The sequence below is a fragment of the Spermophilus citellus genome (genome assembly GCF_964194105.1).
Source record: "Spermophilus citellus genome assembly, chromosome: 2".
Classification (NCBI taxonomy): Eukaryota; Metazoa; Chordata; class Mammalia; order Rodentia; family Sciuridae; genus Spermophilus; species Spermophilus citellus.
Window position 1 is genome coordinate 205,033,786 of NC_138183.1, and position 15,858 is coordinate 205,049,643.

Consider the following 15,858-nt stretch of genomic DNA (forward strand, 5'->3'; position numbering starts at 1 on the left):
TTATTTTGCACGATGTCTTCCCCAGAAGTAATTGGCTCATTAATCACATTCTCACCGTGGTCACGTTTGGAAGGTCAGGCTTACTGGGGAATTGAAACGGGATGGTGTTTATAGCCTGACAGCACGTGGCGCCTGAGAAAGGCTGCTCCCAGAGACTCTCCCCTGTGGATTCTGTAGCAAGTGCATAGGCAGCCAGGCAGCCAGGTGGTCATATGGTAGAGTGATTAAGGCCACAGAGTGGCAGCAGGGGGCCTGAGTTCAAATCCTGACTGCTATCATCTGCTATGGGTCTGACCTCAAGCAAGCTACTCAAATTCCCATTTAGCCTGTTTCTTCATCTGTAAGAGGATACACATAAGTTCCTACCTCGTGGGCTACTAGGAGTCGGTAAAGCACTAGAGTGTTACTGGGCTGGGTTTGGTGTTTTTCTAGGTATGAATTGTAATTGCTGCTTTGGATCAGGTAGAACCTCAGGGTGGAGCTCTTTGGTATCAATTCGAGCTTAGACTCAGATTACTGTGGCGTTCCCAGGGCCCTGAGGGAGGCAGAAAAGTATGGTAGATGCTAAGAAGTCAGCCTCTGTGGTTCAAATTTCTCTGCTAGTTACGGCCTTTCTGTGTCAACCGTAAGATGAAGTTTATCACACTAGTGCTACCTGCACCTGCACGGTGAGGTCCCTGGCCTGGAGGTTGCTGACACTTGGTCTCTGGATTTACCGAGGGAGGAAGCGTGGAGGCTGCTCATTTAAAATCTCTAATGGAGCCACGGGAAATTTTAAACAAGGAATGAATCTTCACAGACTTGTTTCAGAGAAAGCCTTGTGACAATGGCAGTGTTGAGGACAGATATGGTAGGAGGCTGAGTCTGCATGAGTAAGAGGCTCAGGGAAGACCCTTGAGGTATTTAGGAGACCATAACATGCTGAATAACAGCAGGAGAAGGTAGACCGTGAGGAGTCTGTGGCTCAAGTTTGGATGGTGGTCACTGGGATGGGTCTATAGGGGATGGGAATGATGGACCTTTCTAGCACCTCTGATCAACATTGTCTTGGGGGTGGCTGCACACCTGCCCTGGGCTGTCAACAGCAGCAGATCAGGCCTGGAGCTTGGAGGAATAGTCTTCTGCAGATGCAGATTCGGATATCAATTGCATCTGGGTTCAGGTGGACCAAGAGAGGGCCATGGCCCAGGAGGAATGGGCGTGAGCGACTTCTCCCGGAAGCACACTGAGAGACAAGAATCTGGGAGGTGAGACAGCAGGCACAGAGAGGGAGCTGTAAAACAAGAAAGGAAGGGGAGAAAGATGACAGGAAATGGGGTCCAGTCCCACTGGGCCCTTTTGAGAGACTGGGTTTCAGCCCTTATATGTGTTTCTTGAAGGATGAGGGGGCTTATCCCTTTAGGGGCTGGGGTTGTTCCCAGAGTCTAAGCTCCCTGGCATTTCTGGTCCCTGGGCACAGGAGCCACCTGTGACCAGAGAGGGGCCTTGAGTAGTGATGCAGGCAGCTGAGGCGCTGCAGACATGCCAGTGACATGTGATCTTCAGATCTGACCACGATATGGCCAGGCCCCTGACTTTCTGCCACTACTGTGTCCGCCTTCCAGTAGGGAGCAAGGCGCTGTCTTTCTCCTCATTACTCATAGCAGATGGGACCAGGCACAGGAGCTGGGCAAGGCAGGGCACTGAGATAATAAGGAACTGGGCTGTGAGCTAGGGGGCTGGCGGTCCAGGAGGTCTGTTCTGAAGGGATAGGCTAAAGCAACTCTTTCCAGCAGCAGGGAAGGCAATGGAAGCAGGAAACAAAGTTATTTAATGTGCAAAATCATTAAGAAAAATAACGATTTCACTCCAGGGTGTCAAGAAAGCCCCGGAACAGCTGCTAATTAGCTTTCTGCAGCAGCCGGCTGAGGCTGGGATGGGATGAGGCTGGAATGCTGGAGGCCTCCTCAGCCTCTTCCCTCCCTGATCTCTGTGTCCACCCACACCACCCAGCACCTCTGCTTCATGTGTGGGAGGTAGAGAGATCCTGGGATGGCCATATGTTCCCAGGTCCAGGTGGCCAGGACCCTCAAGGACTACCTCCGGGTCTCTGTTCCCTCTAGAGCATCCAGGATCAGGTAGAGGGTGGGCTCTTGTCACAGGAGCTTCTCCCCTGTCCTGTGTTAATTGTCCCCAGTTTAGCTCTTGGGGATGGGTGCTCTTCTTGGTTTGCTCCTCAGTGTCAGTATTGTTGGGAGTGAGTTGGGATTGGGGTGCATCTGAGAGGAGGGTGAGGATGTGAGGAATTTGTAGGGGGTGGGAGCAGCCAGCAGTGAGCGTGAGAGCAGGTGCCTCCACACATGTGGTACAGAAAGGAGTGGGTGTTAGCACAGGTGGGGTGGGATGGGGTCGCTGACAGGCAGGGAAAAGCGTGGGTGTACAGAGGTGTGGATATTGGTGACAGCGCCTGGGTGTCGGGATGTTAATGGATGAAATAATAATAGCTAAGACTTTCTAAGATGTATTATGTACCCATCAGGGTTCTATGCATTTTATGTAAATTTTGTCATTCAGTTTTCACAACCACTCCACAAAATATGTCCTGTTAGTGTCCTTATGTTTTAAGGGGAAGGAACCTTCTTTTGCATAAAGAAGGGAGGGAGCTGTCCAGGATTATCCAGCTTGTAAGGGGTGGGTGGGGCCGGGATTTGAACCCAGGCTGTCTGGCTCCAGAGCCCACACTCTTTGCAGAAAGAAGGCATGAGCATGGGTACATGCGGGGGGCCACATGGATTGCAGGCTTGCAGCAGAGGCTGCTGTGAACAGGCATGCTGTTGAGGCTATGAATGGATGCTGTTCAAGGCGAGGCTGGGCAAGCACAGGAGGGAGGTCAGGTGTGGCCTGATCCAGGATGGTGCCGGGCAGTGGCTCTCCACCTTTTTCAGGGAATCCTATTCACCTGAAGGGCTTGAGCGACTCTATATGAATTTCAGATTCTGGGAGTCTGGGGTGGGACTCTAGAACTGCATGCATAGCAAACTCCCTGGTGATGCTCATGCTTCTGGTTGGGGGACCACACTGTGGGAACACTGGTGTAGGCTTAGGCATGGTGATTATGAAGAACAGGAATTGGAGGTTTAGAGGTGAAGACAGAGGTGGGTAGAGTGAGACTAGAACAGAGGATGAATTTGGAAGTAAGGAACGGGCTGCAGCAAGAAGATATGAATTGCAATGAGTGTGGGAATAAGTCCAATTAAATTAATTAAGCAATTAATTTAAATAGTAGAGAAGTCAGTGTGGGGAAGAGGATAGGGGAGCCCCAGCTTCAGGTGCAAGGCATAGGCAGCACCTGCGATCCCCAGGAGCCTCTATCCTCTTGAGGCCTCTGAGTCCCCATACTAACCTCCCAGTTGGTGGCCATCAGGTATGGCCAAGGCCGGCAGATGTCTGGGTATTTTCTCACTGATCTGCCATGGAGCCCATGGGATTCTTTGGGGGAGTTAAACATAAGCTTCAATGGGAAGCTGTTGGGGTCCCTCCAGGTGAACCCTGTGCTGGATGGGGTTCTCGGGGCACAAAGGTGATTTCAATTCCTGGGGTCCCACAGATGCAGGATGCTTCTCTGTGCACATCAGTTTTCAACTACAAATTACCACTTCAAAACAGGTGACAGGTGGGGCTGGAGTGTCCCTGCGAAAGAGGCCCAGGTAACGTGGGAGAGGTGAGCAGGACTGAAACCTATCCAGAGAGGGCTTCCTCTCCTTCCTCATCTTAGAGCCTGGCATGGGTTGTTGCTCTGCTGTGTGCCACAAGGGGTTGTTCCTTGATCTAAAAGCAGGAGCCCCCACATCAAAGAAGGAACTAGAAGCTTTTGGAGTGGCCAAGTGTTGAACAACAGGCTCCAGCAAGGACATTCTACCATTGGGTTTCCAGGCCATACCCAGTGCTAACTGAGCCATGGGTGGCATTGTGTAAATGACCTGAACCCCCGACCCCCAGCACCTCAGAATCTGATCTTATTTGAAAATAGGGCCTCTGCAGAGGTCATCAATTGAGAACTGCTGCCCACCAAGAGAGGACCGGTGTCCTGAAAAAGATGGAAAATTTGGACATGAGGGATAGACGTATACAGAAGGTGGACAATAAAGACACAGGGAGAAGACAGCCCTCTAAGGCAAGGAATGCCTAAGGCTGCCAGGAACTGGGAGAGAGGCATGGAAGAAGCCCTCAGGAGAAACTGACCTGTCAATGCCTTGATTTTGGACTCGACACCTCCAAAACCGCGAAGATAATTTTCTGTTGTTTAAGCCACTAATACGCCATGATTTATGGAAGGGGCCAAACTGGCCTTTGCAACTGGACATAGGCAGCTTGGAGAGGTGAAGGAGGTGACTTGGTGAATTGAGAAGAGGGTAGTGTGGCCTGAGGCCCAGCCAATGATGGTCCAGGGGTCATTGAGTAATGGCCACCTCTCTGGAAATGGAGAACTGAGGCTGTCTTTCAGGGAGGGCTCTGCTGTGCATGGGAGAGGCAGGAGGGACCTTCCCTCGGGGCCTGAGGTCCTGGTGCCCTGCTAGCTGCCCGCTTACAGACTCACAAAGCAAGCTGGCAGCGTGCCCAGTAAGTGCCCACTGTTGGTAGGGGTTTAAAGTCTCCTTTTCTCAGAGACGTGAAGCAGGAAGGGCAAAGAAGGACGCATCTTTGACTGCGAGAACTCCCGAGTTTAGAGGAGCCATGAATCTCCACAGGGCAACGAATAACCACAAAAACCCTTTTCTTAATCAATTGTACTTTATTTTCAGTTATAAATATTTTCCATTTGTCCCCTATTTACAGTTGCAAAATAGTTTATGATATTAGACCCTCACCCATCATTCGGCATCTTTCTATAAACTCCATGAAAATTGAATAGGAAGTAAAAAGCTCTTGGGGGGCGGTATCCCGCTAACCTGGTTTCCCCAGACTCCAAACAACCCCACGCAGACAGCAGGCGACATTGCAGCTGGTGCTACACAGTAGCAAAGGGTGGGCCGAGGCAGCTCTGGGCAGGTCAGGATGCCAGGCTCCTCAGGACGTTGGTGATGCTCCAGTGCTGGCCCGAGCACTTCTGCAACACCAGCTGGAAGCCGAACTCCATGTCGCTGTTCTCCTGCAGCTCCAGACAGCGCTTGGACTTGCGGTTCTGGATGGGGCCTCCCTAGGAGCCAGGGTGGACAGGAGGGTCAGAGGGCATAGAGACAACTCATAGATAGTCAGGGAGCCCAGTGGCCAGTGGGGGCCAGAGCAGTCTGTGTGGCATGGGGGCCAGCATTCCCATGAGACCTCAGGGTCCCCCGTCTCTGATGTGTTTCTCCTCCCAAAGACTGAACGCGTGCCTCAGTTTCCTCACAGTACCCTACTTCTGAATTGTGAGGATAGAGACCTCCCTGTCCCAACTTCTGTCTACCTGCCTGGTCTGTGGCACTCTGGTTTGCTCCTATAGCTCCTACCCTGGGCCTCGGCTCTGTTTTGGAAAACCTAGTTCTTCAGGATCCCCTCACCCCCATCAGCCTGCCTTTGAACATCCCCAGAGGCCTGGGTCCTCCTGCTCCTAGGACCTCTGGGGTTATTAGTGCTGGCCTCAACCAAAATCAGGCCCTTGGACCCTGTCTTTGAGACCATTAGACTCCCCAGGTTCTGGACATGCATGGTCAACCCCGTTGCTATTGGTGTTTCAGAATGTTCTATCATCCTAGACACTTAGGATGTCCTGTAGTCCCTAGGAGGAAGTGATGCTGTGCTCCCCAGAGTGGCCCTAGAGCAGCAAGGAGGAAATCGCTACCTTCTGTTTGTAGTGACATCCTCGCAGGGCTTGGGCCCTCTGGGGCTGCCAGCTGTGAGCCTAGTGCACCAGCCTGGACTGTCTGAGCACCTCTATTTCCACCAAATTGTGCCCAGCTGGACTTGGCCTCCCCAGTGGGTGGAATTGCTGGGCGGAGGGTGGTCCCGGTGAGGGGGCACTGGAGCAAATACAGACAAGCTCACCTTCTCCCTGAAACCAACCCCTATGCATCCCATCTTGGCAATCACCGATATTTATGTGGGAAACCTGGACATGGTTTATCCATCCTCTCCTCAGCATCCAGCTAGGCACCAGTCCTACCAACTCCACCTTGCTCATGTCCTGTGACTGTCCTTTACCCCTCTCCCATCATGTTTGTCCTGGTTCTGGCCACTGTCAACTCTTACCTGAATAACTCATAGCCTCCTGAGAGAGCTCCTTCCAGCTGCCAGAGGTGGGCGGTGGTCATCTCTCTAAAGTGCACGTGTGACCCATAGGACAGGCCCGGCTCTGCAGCTTGGCACAGAGTCCCTCCTGGTGTGGTGCTGCATCTCTCTCTAGCCTCGTCTCTGAACCCTCCCCTGCTCCCCCTCTCCTGCTGCATCCATTCCAAGCTCCTCACAGTTTTCTGAACCCATGTCCACTCTGCCAGGGCTCCTGGACTGTGAGCAAGCTGTGCCCGGCCCGGGGTCTGTCTCCATGCTTCCACAGCAGGCTGAGCCATGACTGTTTCAAAGCCCAGCCCCTGCTCAGTCTCCTCCAGGAAGCCTTCCCCACCTCACACCCTGCCCCCTCCTCCTCTAGTCCACCCATCACGCTTGGCACTCTTCATCCCGAGCCTTCTCCACTCACAGTGGGCAGTAGGAGAGGGAAATGGTAAACACTTCTGAAAGGAAGTCATCCCCAGCCAGCCACAGCCATCCCCATGGCAACCTCTGACACCTCAAGAGAATACGAGAGACGCTGTCAGTATTATGTCCCCCGTGACCCAACAATCCCATGCTCAGGTTGGTATCTAATAGGAGTGTGTGCACCAAGGACACGGAGAAAAAACTCAAAAGTCTATCAAGAGTAGAAGGAAGCCAGGTGAAGTGGTAATGCCTGCAATTCCAGTAACTTGGGAGACTGAGGTAGGAGGATCAAGTTTGAGGTTAGCCTCAGCAACTTAGCAAGATCTCTAGGAACTTAGATCCTGTCTAAAAAAAAATATGAAAGGACTGGGGATGTAGGATGTAGCTAAGTGGAAAAGGGCCTTTAGGTTCAATACTCTCCACACACACACACAAAAAAAGGAATAAATACCACATGGTATATTCTCATAATGGATTACTATATAGTAATGAAAACAAACTAGAGCTACACTCGGTAAGGATAACTCTCACAAATATAATGTTGAGCAAATGAAGCCAGATAAAAAAGAATACGTGCATAATTGTCCTTCTGTAAACTTCCTAAAAAGCAAAACAAAGCATGGTGTTAAGTCAGGATGGTGGTCCCTTTGGGGAGAAGAGAGAGGGAAGATGATTGGCAGGTGACAAGGGCAGGTGCTTCTGGAGTGCTGGCAGTGGGCTATTTCTTGGCCTGGCTGTTGGTTACCTAGGCCTTTGCCTTGAGCTGAACCTGTATTTTGCACGTTTCTGTACTTATGTGTGTTATTCTTTGTTATTCTTCAATTAACAAAATCAAAGCAAAGGCTCCAGCTCCCTCAGGAGGGGTTTGAGAAGCAGGTGAAGGAGGCAGGCAGGGAATGAGGAGGTGGAGGCAGAGGGGTGGGGCGTGGGTGCCCATGCTGGGGAGGGAACATGGCATTCCCAACGTCTAATGTGAGCAGTGGCCCAGATCACACGAACCTCTTCTGAAGCGTCCAGGTGAATAAAGACCGTCGCTCTCCCTGCACCCTACACCTGGGGCCTCCCCTGGGAAGAACCGTGACTGACCGCCTCCATGGCAGAGAGATGGCAGAACAAAGAGAAGGCTGGACAGTGTGCCCCTCTGGGACCACAGGTGCAGGCTCTGAGAGGGCAGAAGAGGGAGCAGCCATCAAAAAGATGATGGAGGAGGCCTTCAAGACCAGCCCCCTCTCCCATCTGCAGGCTGAATGGCGTCAATGCTCCAATCATGGGGCCATTAATCTCTGCTTGGCACCTCTAGAGAGGAAGAAGAAACCTTCTGAACAAGCACCTTCCTCCCCAGAGGCTCCACTGTTGGGCCAGTCTCCTCCTGCTGAACATCATGGGGCATCCACCAAGGGGCCACAGAGCCTCCTGAGGCCTCCACCCAAGGTCTGCTGCTCTCCCTTTCCCACCTCCCCTCAGTCTTTCCACACGCAGCCTCCCCAGTGCCTTGTGGGACAACTCGTGTAACTTTTCTGCCCCAGGGCAGCCAGGTGCTCTCTCTTGAATGAGTTCCCGTTGTTGGGTGTTGCTCAGAATAAGGGCCACCTCCTCACTCACACCAGATAGGAAATAGGTTCCTTCAACAGGGCCAAGGAATCGACACTTTTGGTGGCCATACCTCATCCATGAACATATCTGGGTCAGCCATCGAGGGCTCCTTGAGTTGTTTCCTTAGAACCTGAGGTCCCCTTAGGGTCCCCAACTGGGTCCCTTACAGGCTGAACTTCTGAAGCCAGAGGAATCCCCTGTGACACTTGCTCCAGGAAAGGCCAGCCTATTTGTCTGCCAGTCCAGTTGCCTATGGTTTCCATGTCAATCTGCTGGCCCCATAGCCTGAGTGCATCTGCCGCCCACACCTGATTGGGCCAGGTCACTGCTGCTTCTTAAGTGGACCTATAGCAGCCTCCCCGCCCCTCCAACACCCTGCCATCCCTGCCGTCTGTCTCACTTGAGGAGGCTGGGAGCAGAGCTCAGGCAGGGTGCCCCAAACCAGCCCTGCACTCTAAGTCGCATGGCCTGCTGGGATTCAGGCATGAGGCAGAAAATAGGGGTGCCAGGCCAGGACACCCAAGATGTGGCGTCTCCTTGCTGTCTGCTGTGTGCTCCTGACCAAGCCTCGCGGCTATCCGGTTTCACTGAGGCCACAGGATAATTTCTGATGAGAAGCCTGTTGATGAGCTATAAAACAGTAAAGGGACGTGAGGCTGCTCACAGCACCAGCGTGGAGGCTCCAGCAAAAGGGCCCACACACAGAAAGTGGGGCCGGACCAAGCTCTTGGCCACTCTGCTGGGGGTTCTGGCTGCTCGGCATGTCCTCAGGGCCCAGGCCAGTCCTTGCCAACAATGAGGCTGCTTCATAGTTTCTGGACCGTAGAAGTTTGGAGAAACTTGTCCAAAACAGAGGAGGCCGCAACCCCCTCGTTCCCCGCCAGCCACTTAGGCACATTCTTAGCCAATGTGCCTGCTTTCATTGGGGGCACCTTGCCAAGGCCCAGAGGAAAGGGGAAGGTTGGGGCAGAGGGCTCTGAGAAGTAAAGTGCCCTTCAGAGGCTCTGACATTTCCCAGGCCCTACCCTGCCCCACCCCCCATGCACCCCAGAGGCAGAAAGCATGTGACCCCAAGGCAGAGACAGCCAGTGTGGTCTCTTGGAAGGATGTACAAGAAAGGGATGGGGCCAAGAGCAGTGAGACTATCTGGGGCTGTCAGGGAGGCAGTGTAGGAGACCTAGGAAATCTCCCTGCCTGGAGGCAGAGAGAGGAGCACCTTCTGGAATAGGGTGAGCAGTCCTGGAGTGTCCCTTGGGACCACATCTCTGGTACTGAGAGGGCAGCCAGGTCCCCTTTCGGGCAAGAGCTGCCTTTCTCCTCGGCCCTCCCTATTCTCACTGAACAAAGTCTAAGCTCTCTCCCTCTCTCTGAGCAGATCCCATTTGCCAAAATTGCAAAGAAGTCTTCTTTTCCTGCAATCAATGCCCTCCGGGCAAGCTGGGCATCTTAGGAGCAGCCTGGCATTGCTACCCTCTGTACCTGTCCCCGCTGGCTCTGTGTTGGAGATAAAAGTAATAACCACTGGTGCTTAGTTACTATCTGCCTAGCCCGGATCCCAGAGCTTCCCCTGCTGAGCCTCCCGCATTCCTCATAAGAACCCCGAGAGGTGGAGACAGTAAGAATCCCCGATTTACAGGACTGGAGACGGGGCTCAGGAAGGTGGGAGACTTGCCCAGCCTACGGTGGCACAGCCAGAGTGGGAGTCCAGGGTATCTTCCCCCTTCCCTGTTCCTCACCAGGACAAGGGACCAGCCCCACACCCCATCCTTAGCAGTCATGGGCTAGAATGAGGGAGCTGGTGGTACCACCTGGGTGGAGGAAGCTCCTAATGAGCTTCCAGGGGCTCTTGGGGACTACTGGTCTGCTTCCTTTGATGGCTCTCCTTCCAGCCACCTGGAAAATACTGAATGAGTGTCTCCCATGCACCAGGCTCATTCCGGGCTGCTGTGATGCACTGGACGGGAAAAGATCTTTGCTTTTGTGGAGGAGGCTGTCCTCCAGGAGGGAGAGCAGGTGGTATATTCCATGGTGTGGTAGAAGGTAAGGCTGTGCACAAGATTTCAGAGCCAGAAAGGGCATTCAGGAGTGCTGGGGAACAGGGGCGGGCCGCCATTGCAAGAGGGGGTCAGGTGAGGGAGTCAAGCAAAGAATATGCTGGAGAAGGGGAGGGACCCTGGGGACTTGCTGGGAGGCGCATTCCCATACCAGCAGGAGCCTGAGCATTCAGGGAGCTCTAGGTGTGCAGGAGCAGAGTGGGCACAGGTAAGGAGATGAGATCCTAGAGGTGAGTGAGGTGGGGCTGGCTGGCAGGGCCTCCTGGGCCACTGAGCAGACTGTAGCTTTGAATCTGAATGACAGCGCTAGCCAAAGCAAGCCTGTTAACCAGGTTACTCTGGGTGCTGTGTTGGGCTAGAGTGCTGGAGGGAGGAAGGAAGCAGGTGCACCTGTTGGCAGAGCTCCAGGCCCAGCCCACAGCCTCTGGACCAGTCCCACGGCTCTGAGCCTGGGGTTGGGGGCAGAGGTCCACCTGACCCTCTCTCTGGGCAGGGCCTGCTGCCTGGTTTACCAGTCCATTTGTCTAAAGCATTTGTGTAATACAACTACAGGATCTGGAAACACAATACTTTTAATTAAAGAATTTAAATAAGGGCAATTAAACCTGGCAGGAGAGAAACCACTGCACACAGAGAGCTTAATTGGAATGGAAACCAAATTAAATATGGAAGCAGCAGTAAAAAAAAAAAAGGAAGTAGAATGTATAGAATTAAGAAGGCTAATAATAATTCCTAGACATGGATTCCCAGCCCCCAGCCTTGTTCCTCCTCCTACTGGCCTCTCTGGAGTAGTTACTGCAAAGGACCTGAACAGAAACAAAGAACACAGAATCTTTTCCTGGCCTTGGTCATGTGGCCCAGGAGCTGCTGGGCCTCTCTGGATTTCTATCTTCTCATTTGCAGAAGGAGACAGAGCAGTCTAGGACACTCTGTGTCTCAGCAAAGCACACTGACTGTGCACATCGGGGCATGAGGAAGCCAAAGTCCATGAGCCTCTTGGGCATGGAGGAGCAGATCCCAGATTGTTACGCAACCAAGCAACTCCCTGCCTCAGTTTCTCCAAGTATGTATCAGTAATGGCTATGTGTGAGCACCAAACTAGTCCTGTCCCTCATTGGATAAAAGCTGGGTAAACAGAGCCTGGCGTTAGAGTCACCTGGGGGTTTGTGAAACTAGACCACGGTCCTGATTCAGTTGGTCTGAGCTGAGGTCTGAAAATGTGCCTTTAAAGTTCTCAGATTCTGTTGCACTGGTGGTACTGGCCTAGGGCCACCCTTCAGGGACCACACAGGAGCCAAGATCATCTTTCAGGAAAGTCCTGAGCCCAGTACTGTCACCTGCACCCTGAGGGAAGCTTCCAGAGCATCTGGGCTGAGCTCAGCAGGTCTCACGTGCAATCAAGGTGGTCTTAAGAAGGTGGTGTGTGTCCTGACTCCTGGATGCTGCAGACTTCTCCACCTGTTTCGGAGCTCCCCCTCCACCTTCCTTGCTAATTAAGTTTCCTCGGGCAAGCAGCCCTGTGGGTCTTTGGCTTTAAGCTCAACGAGCTCAGAAGTTTCCAGGTTAAGTAGTTAATGATTAGTAATCAAATACTTTAAAGCAGGAGTGGGATGTTAGGGCTAGTTAAAGAAACCCTAAGATTAAGTCTTTTTTGTAGAGTAAAGTGGTCTTTCTGTATGATGAATATTCAACACCCGGTTTATTCAATAAGCACTTGGGTATTTTCTTTCTTAAAGGGGACTCAGGTGAGTCCCTAAGTGAGATTCTAGATTCTGCCTTAGACTTGCAGGCTGGAGATGGGTGCAAAAGAATAGGTACAGAGTGGACATGGAGAGGGTGGGATGGCCAGGGAGAGTCTGCTGGGAGGCAGGGATCCAGCCAGATCACACACCCAGACACTAACTTGGCAGGGAGACCTCAGCCCCAAGCTCCCATTTCAGAAACCAACTGGCTTTCTAGAGGTGAGACAATGCCTCCATAGTAGGACGGTCGGTCTAAAGGACAAATGCCAGAGTCAGAATTTCCAGGTCTGACTTTCGACAAACTACTTAATCTCTCTGTGCCCTAATGTCCTCATCTGTGAAGTGGGGATATGTTTACTAAGGGCCTTATAGTACTGCCCTGGCTTTTAAGGTAATATTTACAAAATGGAGTAGTGCCTGGCACACAGTAAACACCGCATAAATATTTGATCAATAAATTTTTAAAAACCCATTCAGTTCTAGGAGCAGGGAGCATCTGGTCCCTTCGCTGATCCCTGATCTCGGTAGGAAGAGGAGGAGGCGGAGGGAAGTGCTGACGGCCATAAACTGAAAATAACTAAGAAAACATTCAGGGCCCACACAAAACATTGCCAGTCCTTCAACGCTGCACAATAGCACACTTGCCCCTCCGAATGACATGGAAATTAAAAGCAGTTTTATTCCAGAGCCATAACGCAATACTCCATTAGAGTCTTTTCTTTTCAGCACAAAAGGTTCTGGAAGTTGGCCTTGCCGACAGCACTGGGGAACTGGAGCAGGAGAAAGTCAAGGACTCCTCCCGTGTGAGGGGGAGCTCTCCGGCAGGATTAGTGGTGCTCCTTGGGGAATGTGTTCTGCAAATAGGTTTGTGTTTGAGTGGGTTTCTCATCTTGCATCAAATTATCAAATTAGACCCCGCAGGTCAGAGCCAGCTGTCCCTGGACAGGCTGGGACCTGGGCTCTGCTCTCTTCCAGGCCTCTCCCCACACTCCCAAACCTCTTCTTTCCTGGCATGAACAGGCCTCTCTGTTGCTGTCCTTGACTTTCTCCACTTGGAAAAATTCACACATGCTGTTCTGAGGATGAAGCCAGCACAGAACCTATGATGTGGCCATTGCCTGGGTGGCCTTGGGAGCCTTTCGATTTATAGAATTTTTAAAAAGGACTCCTTCACGCGATCCACAGCATGCGAGGTGCCTCCTCTGTCTCGGCTTTCTGATCAGTCGTGGAGAAAGTGTGGGGGCCCAACTGCCCTCCAGTCTGTTGATTGATGGAAGAGAGGGACATCAGGTGGGATAATGGGCAAGTGCGGTGAAGATCTTCATACCAGGGTTCAACTCCTTCTCGAATTCATGATGCTGAATTCAGGCTGGCCCTGTGGGATACCTCAGGGTAGGGGGGTACTCCTCAGGGTTTGCAGTTTAACCAAAGGAGCTTAGAATTACAGTTTCAGAGTTGGTAAGCTCTTAAAAACACCAAGTCCAACTCCACTGAATCTTGGAGTGTTTGCTGGCTGGTTGGTGATCCCGGCCCCACCCGGAGCTGGCAAACTCATGGGGCAACTCTGACAATATGGAGCAGCCCTGCAGAAAGCCCTTTTTCGAACCTCTTCGGTCCTCCCTCAGATGTGCACAGGACAAGTCTGCCTTCTTGATCTTGCACAAGGCAACCCTTCACATACTTGAAGGTGGAGCTCTGAGACCCTGAGGGCTTTCAGGTCTTACATAGTCCCAATCCTTCCACTGTGTATTCACATGTGTAGATAGACTAGGAGCAAGTTGGAGCTTAGAAGACACATGTCACAACAACATCCTTCCTAGGGAAAGAACCCCTTCAGGGATGACTTTCAAGTGGGACTCCAACATTTGCTCAACCATTCAGTCACAGAGGGCGTCTCCTTACCACTGAGGTGTAGTCCATTGCTGGGCTCTGTGGTGAACTGCCACAAAGCTCTTCTCTGTAGTAGCCTAATATCTGTTTCCTCTCTCTCCCCCCACTTGTTCAGGGTCATTGACCAAATGCCTCTCACTAACACTGCATCCCTGCATTCCAAAATCCCCCCAAATTCCAGTGTGAAGGGAACTCTCAGAAGACATATACTTAATTCATATGAATTTAGAATCCTGGTGGGTAGTCAGTTTGGGAAATTCTTTAATACAGGTGGAGTTATAAGTTAGAAAAATCATGGAAGGCCACACCACCACCCCTCATTTCAATGAGGTTGCATCTGGTGCCAAAGTGGGAAATGTTGGCTATTTAGAGATGGATGTGTTGCTTGAGGGGTCAACTGACCATCCACCAACCATTCTGCAAACCTACAGCAGGGGTGGTCCTGGATTAACAAACCCAACTGCCATCCCTGAATCCATCACTATGTCCAAAAGACCATTGAAATGTTTCTCACTGTGCACCTCCACTGCTGCCTGGTTTCCATCCCCATGGCAACCAAGTCCTCCCATCCTGGGGAATGATGGAACGGCCTCCTTCCCAGCTTCCTTCCCTGCCTCCAGACTCTTTCCTTCCAATCCACCCTGCATACTTCAACCAAGGGGATCTTTCAGGCCCTACCAAGGGAATGGTTTGCTATGGTTTGTATGTGGTCTGTTCACTCAAGTGTGGCAATGTTGGGTGATGGCACCTTAAGAGGTGGGGCCTAGTGGGAGGTCCTTAGGTCAATGAAGGTGTTGCTGTCTGAAGACATTGAGGTATCTACCTTGGGACCCCGAGTTAGTTTTCATAAAGGTAGATTGTTATAAAACAGAGATCCTGAGCCCTGAGCCATGCTCTGGTTTTCTGTCTCCAGATGTGGTTTCTTCCCCTTACATATTCAAGCTCTCTATCTTTTACCATGGTGATGTCATAACTCCATGATGTCTTCACCAGAGATGAGCCAGTGCCTTGGAACCTCCAGAACTGTGAATTAAACAAGGCTTTTGTTCTCTATAAGTGTCCAGTCTCAGGTATTTTGTTATATAATGAAAAACCGACCAATACAAAGATCTACCATTTAAGAACCTCCCTTAGGCCCTCCCTTGGCTTTAAGGTGAAGTTCAAACTCATTGGAGTGGATTTAACAACCCTCATCATCTGTCCATCTCCTTGGCTCTTAGCTTTTCTCTCCCACAGGACCCATCACAAACTCTAAATTCCACACAAAATAATGGATTCATAGTCCTCAAATATACTCTGCTCTTAGCCCGGGCAGAGCCTCTACTGGGATGGGTTCTCCTCCCTTTCTATGCCTGGGAACTGTCTCTCTAGCTTTCAGGATCCAGATCAAATAAGTCATGTACATGAAGCCATCCCCGAGTTCTTCAGGCAGAGCCAGTCACCCCAGGCTCCCAGAACACCACATACCCCTCCGTTTCTGCTCTCATCAACTGGTTTTGTTGTGTGTTTACATGCCCATGAGTTCCTTGAGGGCAGAGGCCGTGTCTGATTCATATCTGCATCCCTCCTGCCAAACCCCTGTGCTCAATAAATGTTTGATGAACGACTGAAGGAAAGAATGTTCATCATCAGAAAATTGCTCATCAGAGCCTTGCACATCAGCTTCACCAGGAGATGCTTTCATCAAATGTGGCTTCTCAGTGTCAGTATCTAACACTGCCCTGGTTCAGCCTGAAGCACTGGAAATTTGGAAGAGCTCACAGAGGTGAGAGGAAAGGCATTTTATTTGTTAAACAGAAAATCAGGGTATGAGATAGAACTCTAAGCTATGCAAATGTCTACTTTTTTGTAGGAGAAACTAGGAGAATCATACTAGATTATTTTGAAATTAATTCAGTCTGAATGTCTGTGGAGCTTAAATGTGGTCC

At 51.3% G+C, this 15,858-nt stretch overlaps 1 protein-coding gene across 6 annotated transcripts in view; it reads right to left on the bottom strand.

The window, feature by feature from the left end:
• Nucleotides 1–4,780: 4,780 nt before the first annotated feature.
• GALNT18 (polypeptide N-acetylgalactosaminyltransferase 18) overlaps nt 4,781–15,858 on the bottom strand; it is a 335,833-nt gene continuing 324,755 nt past the window's right edge. For 2 of the 6 annotated variants that reach the window (XM_081263884.1, XM_081263887.1), the window contains exons 10-11: nt 10,053–10,137; nt 5,187–6,742 (exon numbers count right to left, since the gene is read on the bottom strand). In XM_081263884.1, coding sequence (XP_081120010.1) covers nt 6,579–6,742; nt 10,053–10,137 — 249 coding nt within the window. In that variant the 3' untranslated portion in view covers nt 5,187–6,578. The other 4 variants (XM_081263883.1, XM_081263888.1, XM_081263885.1 and 1 more) reach the window with 4 other exon arrangements.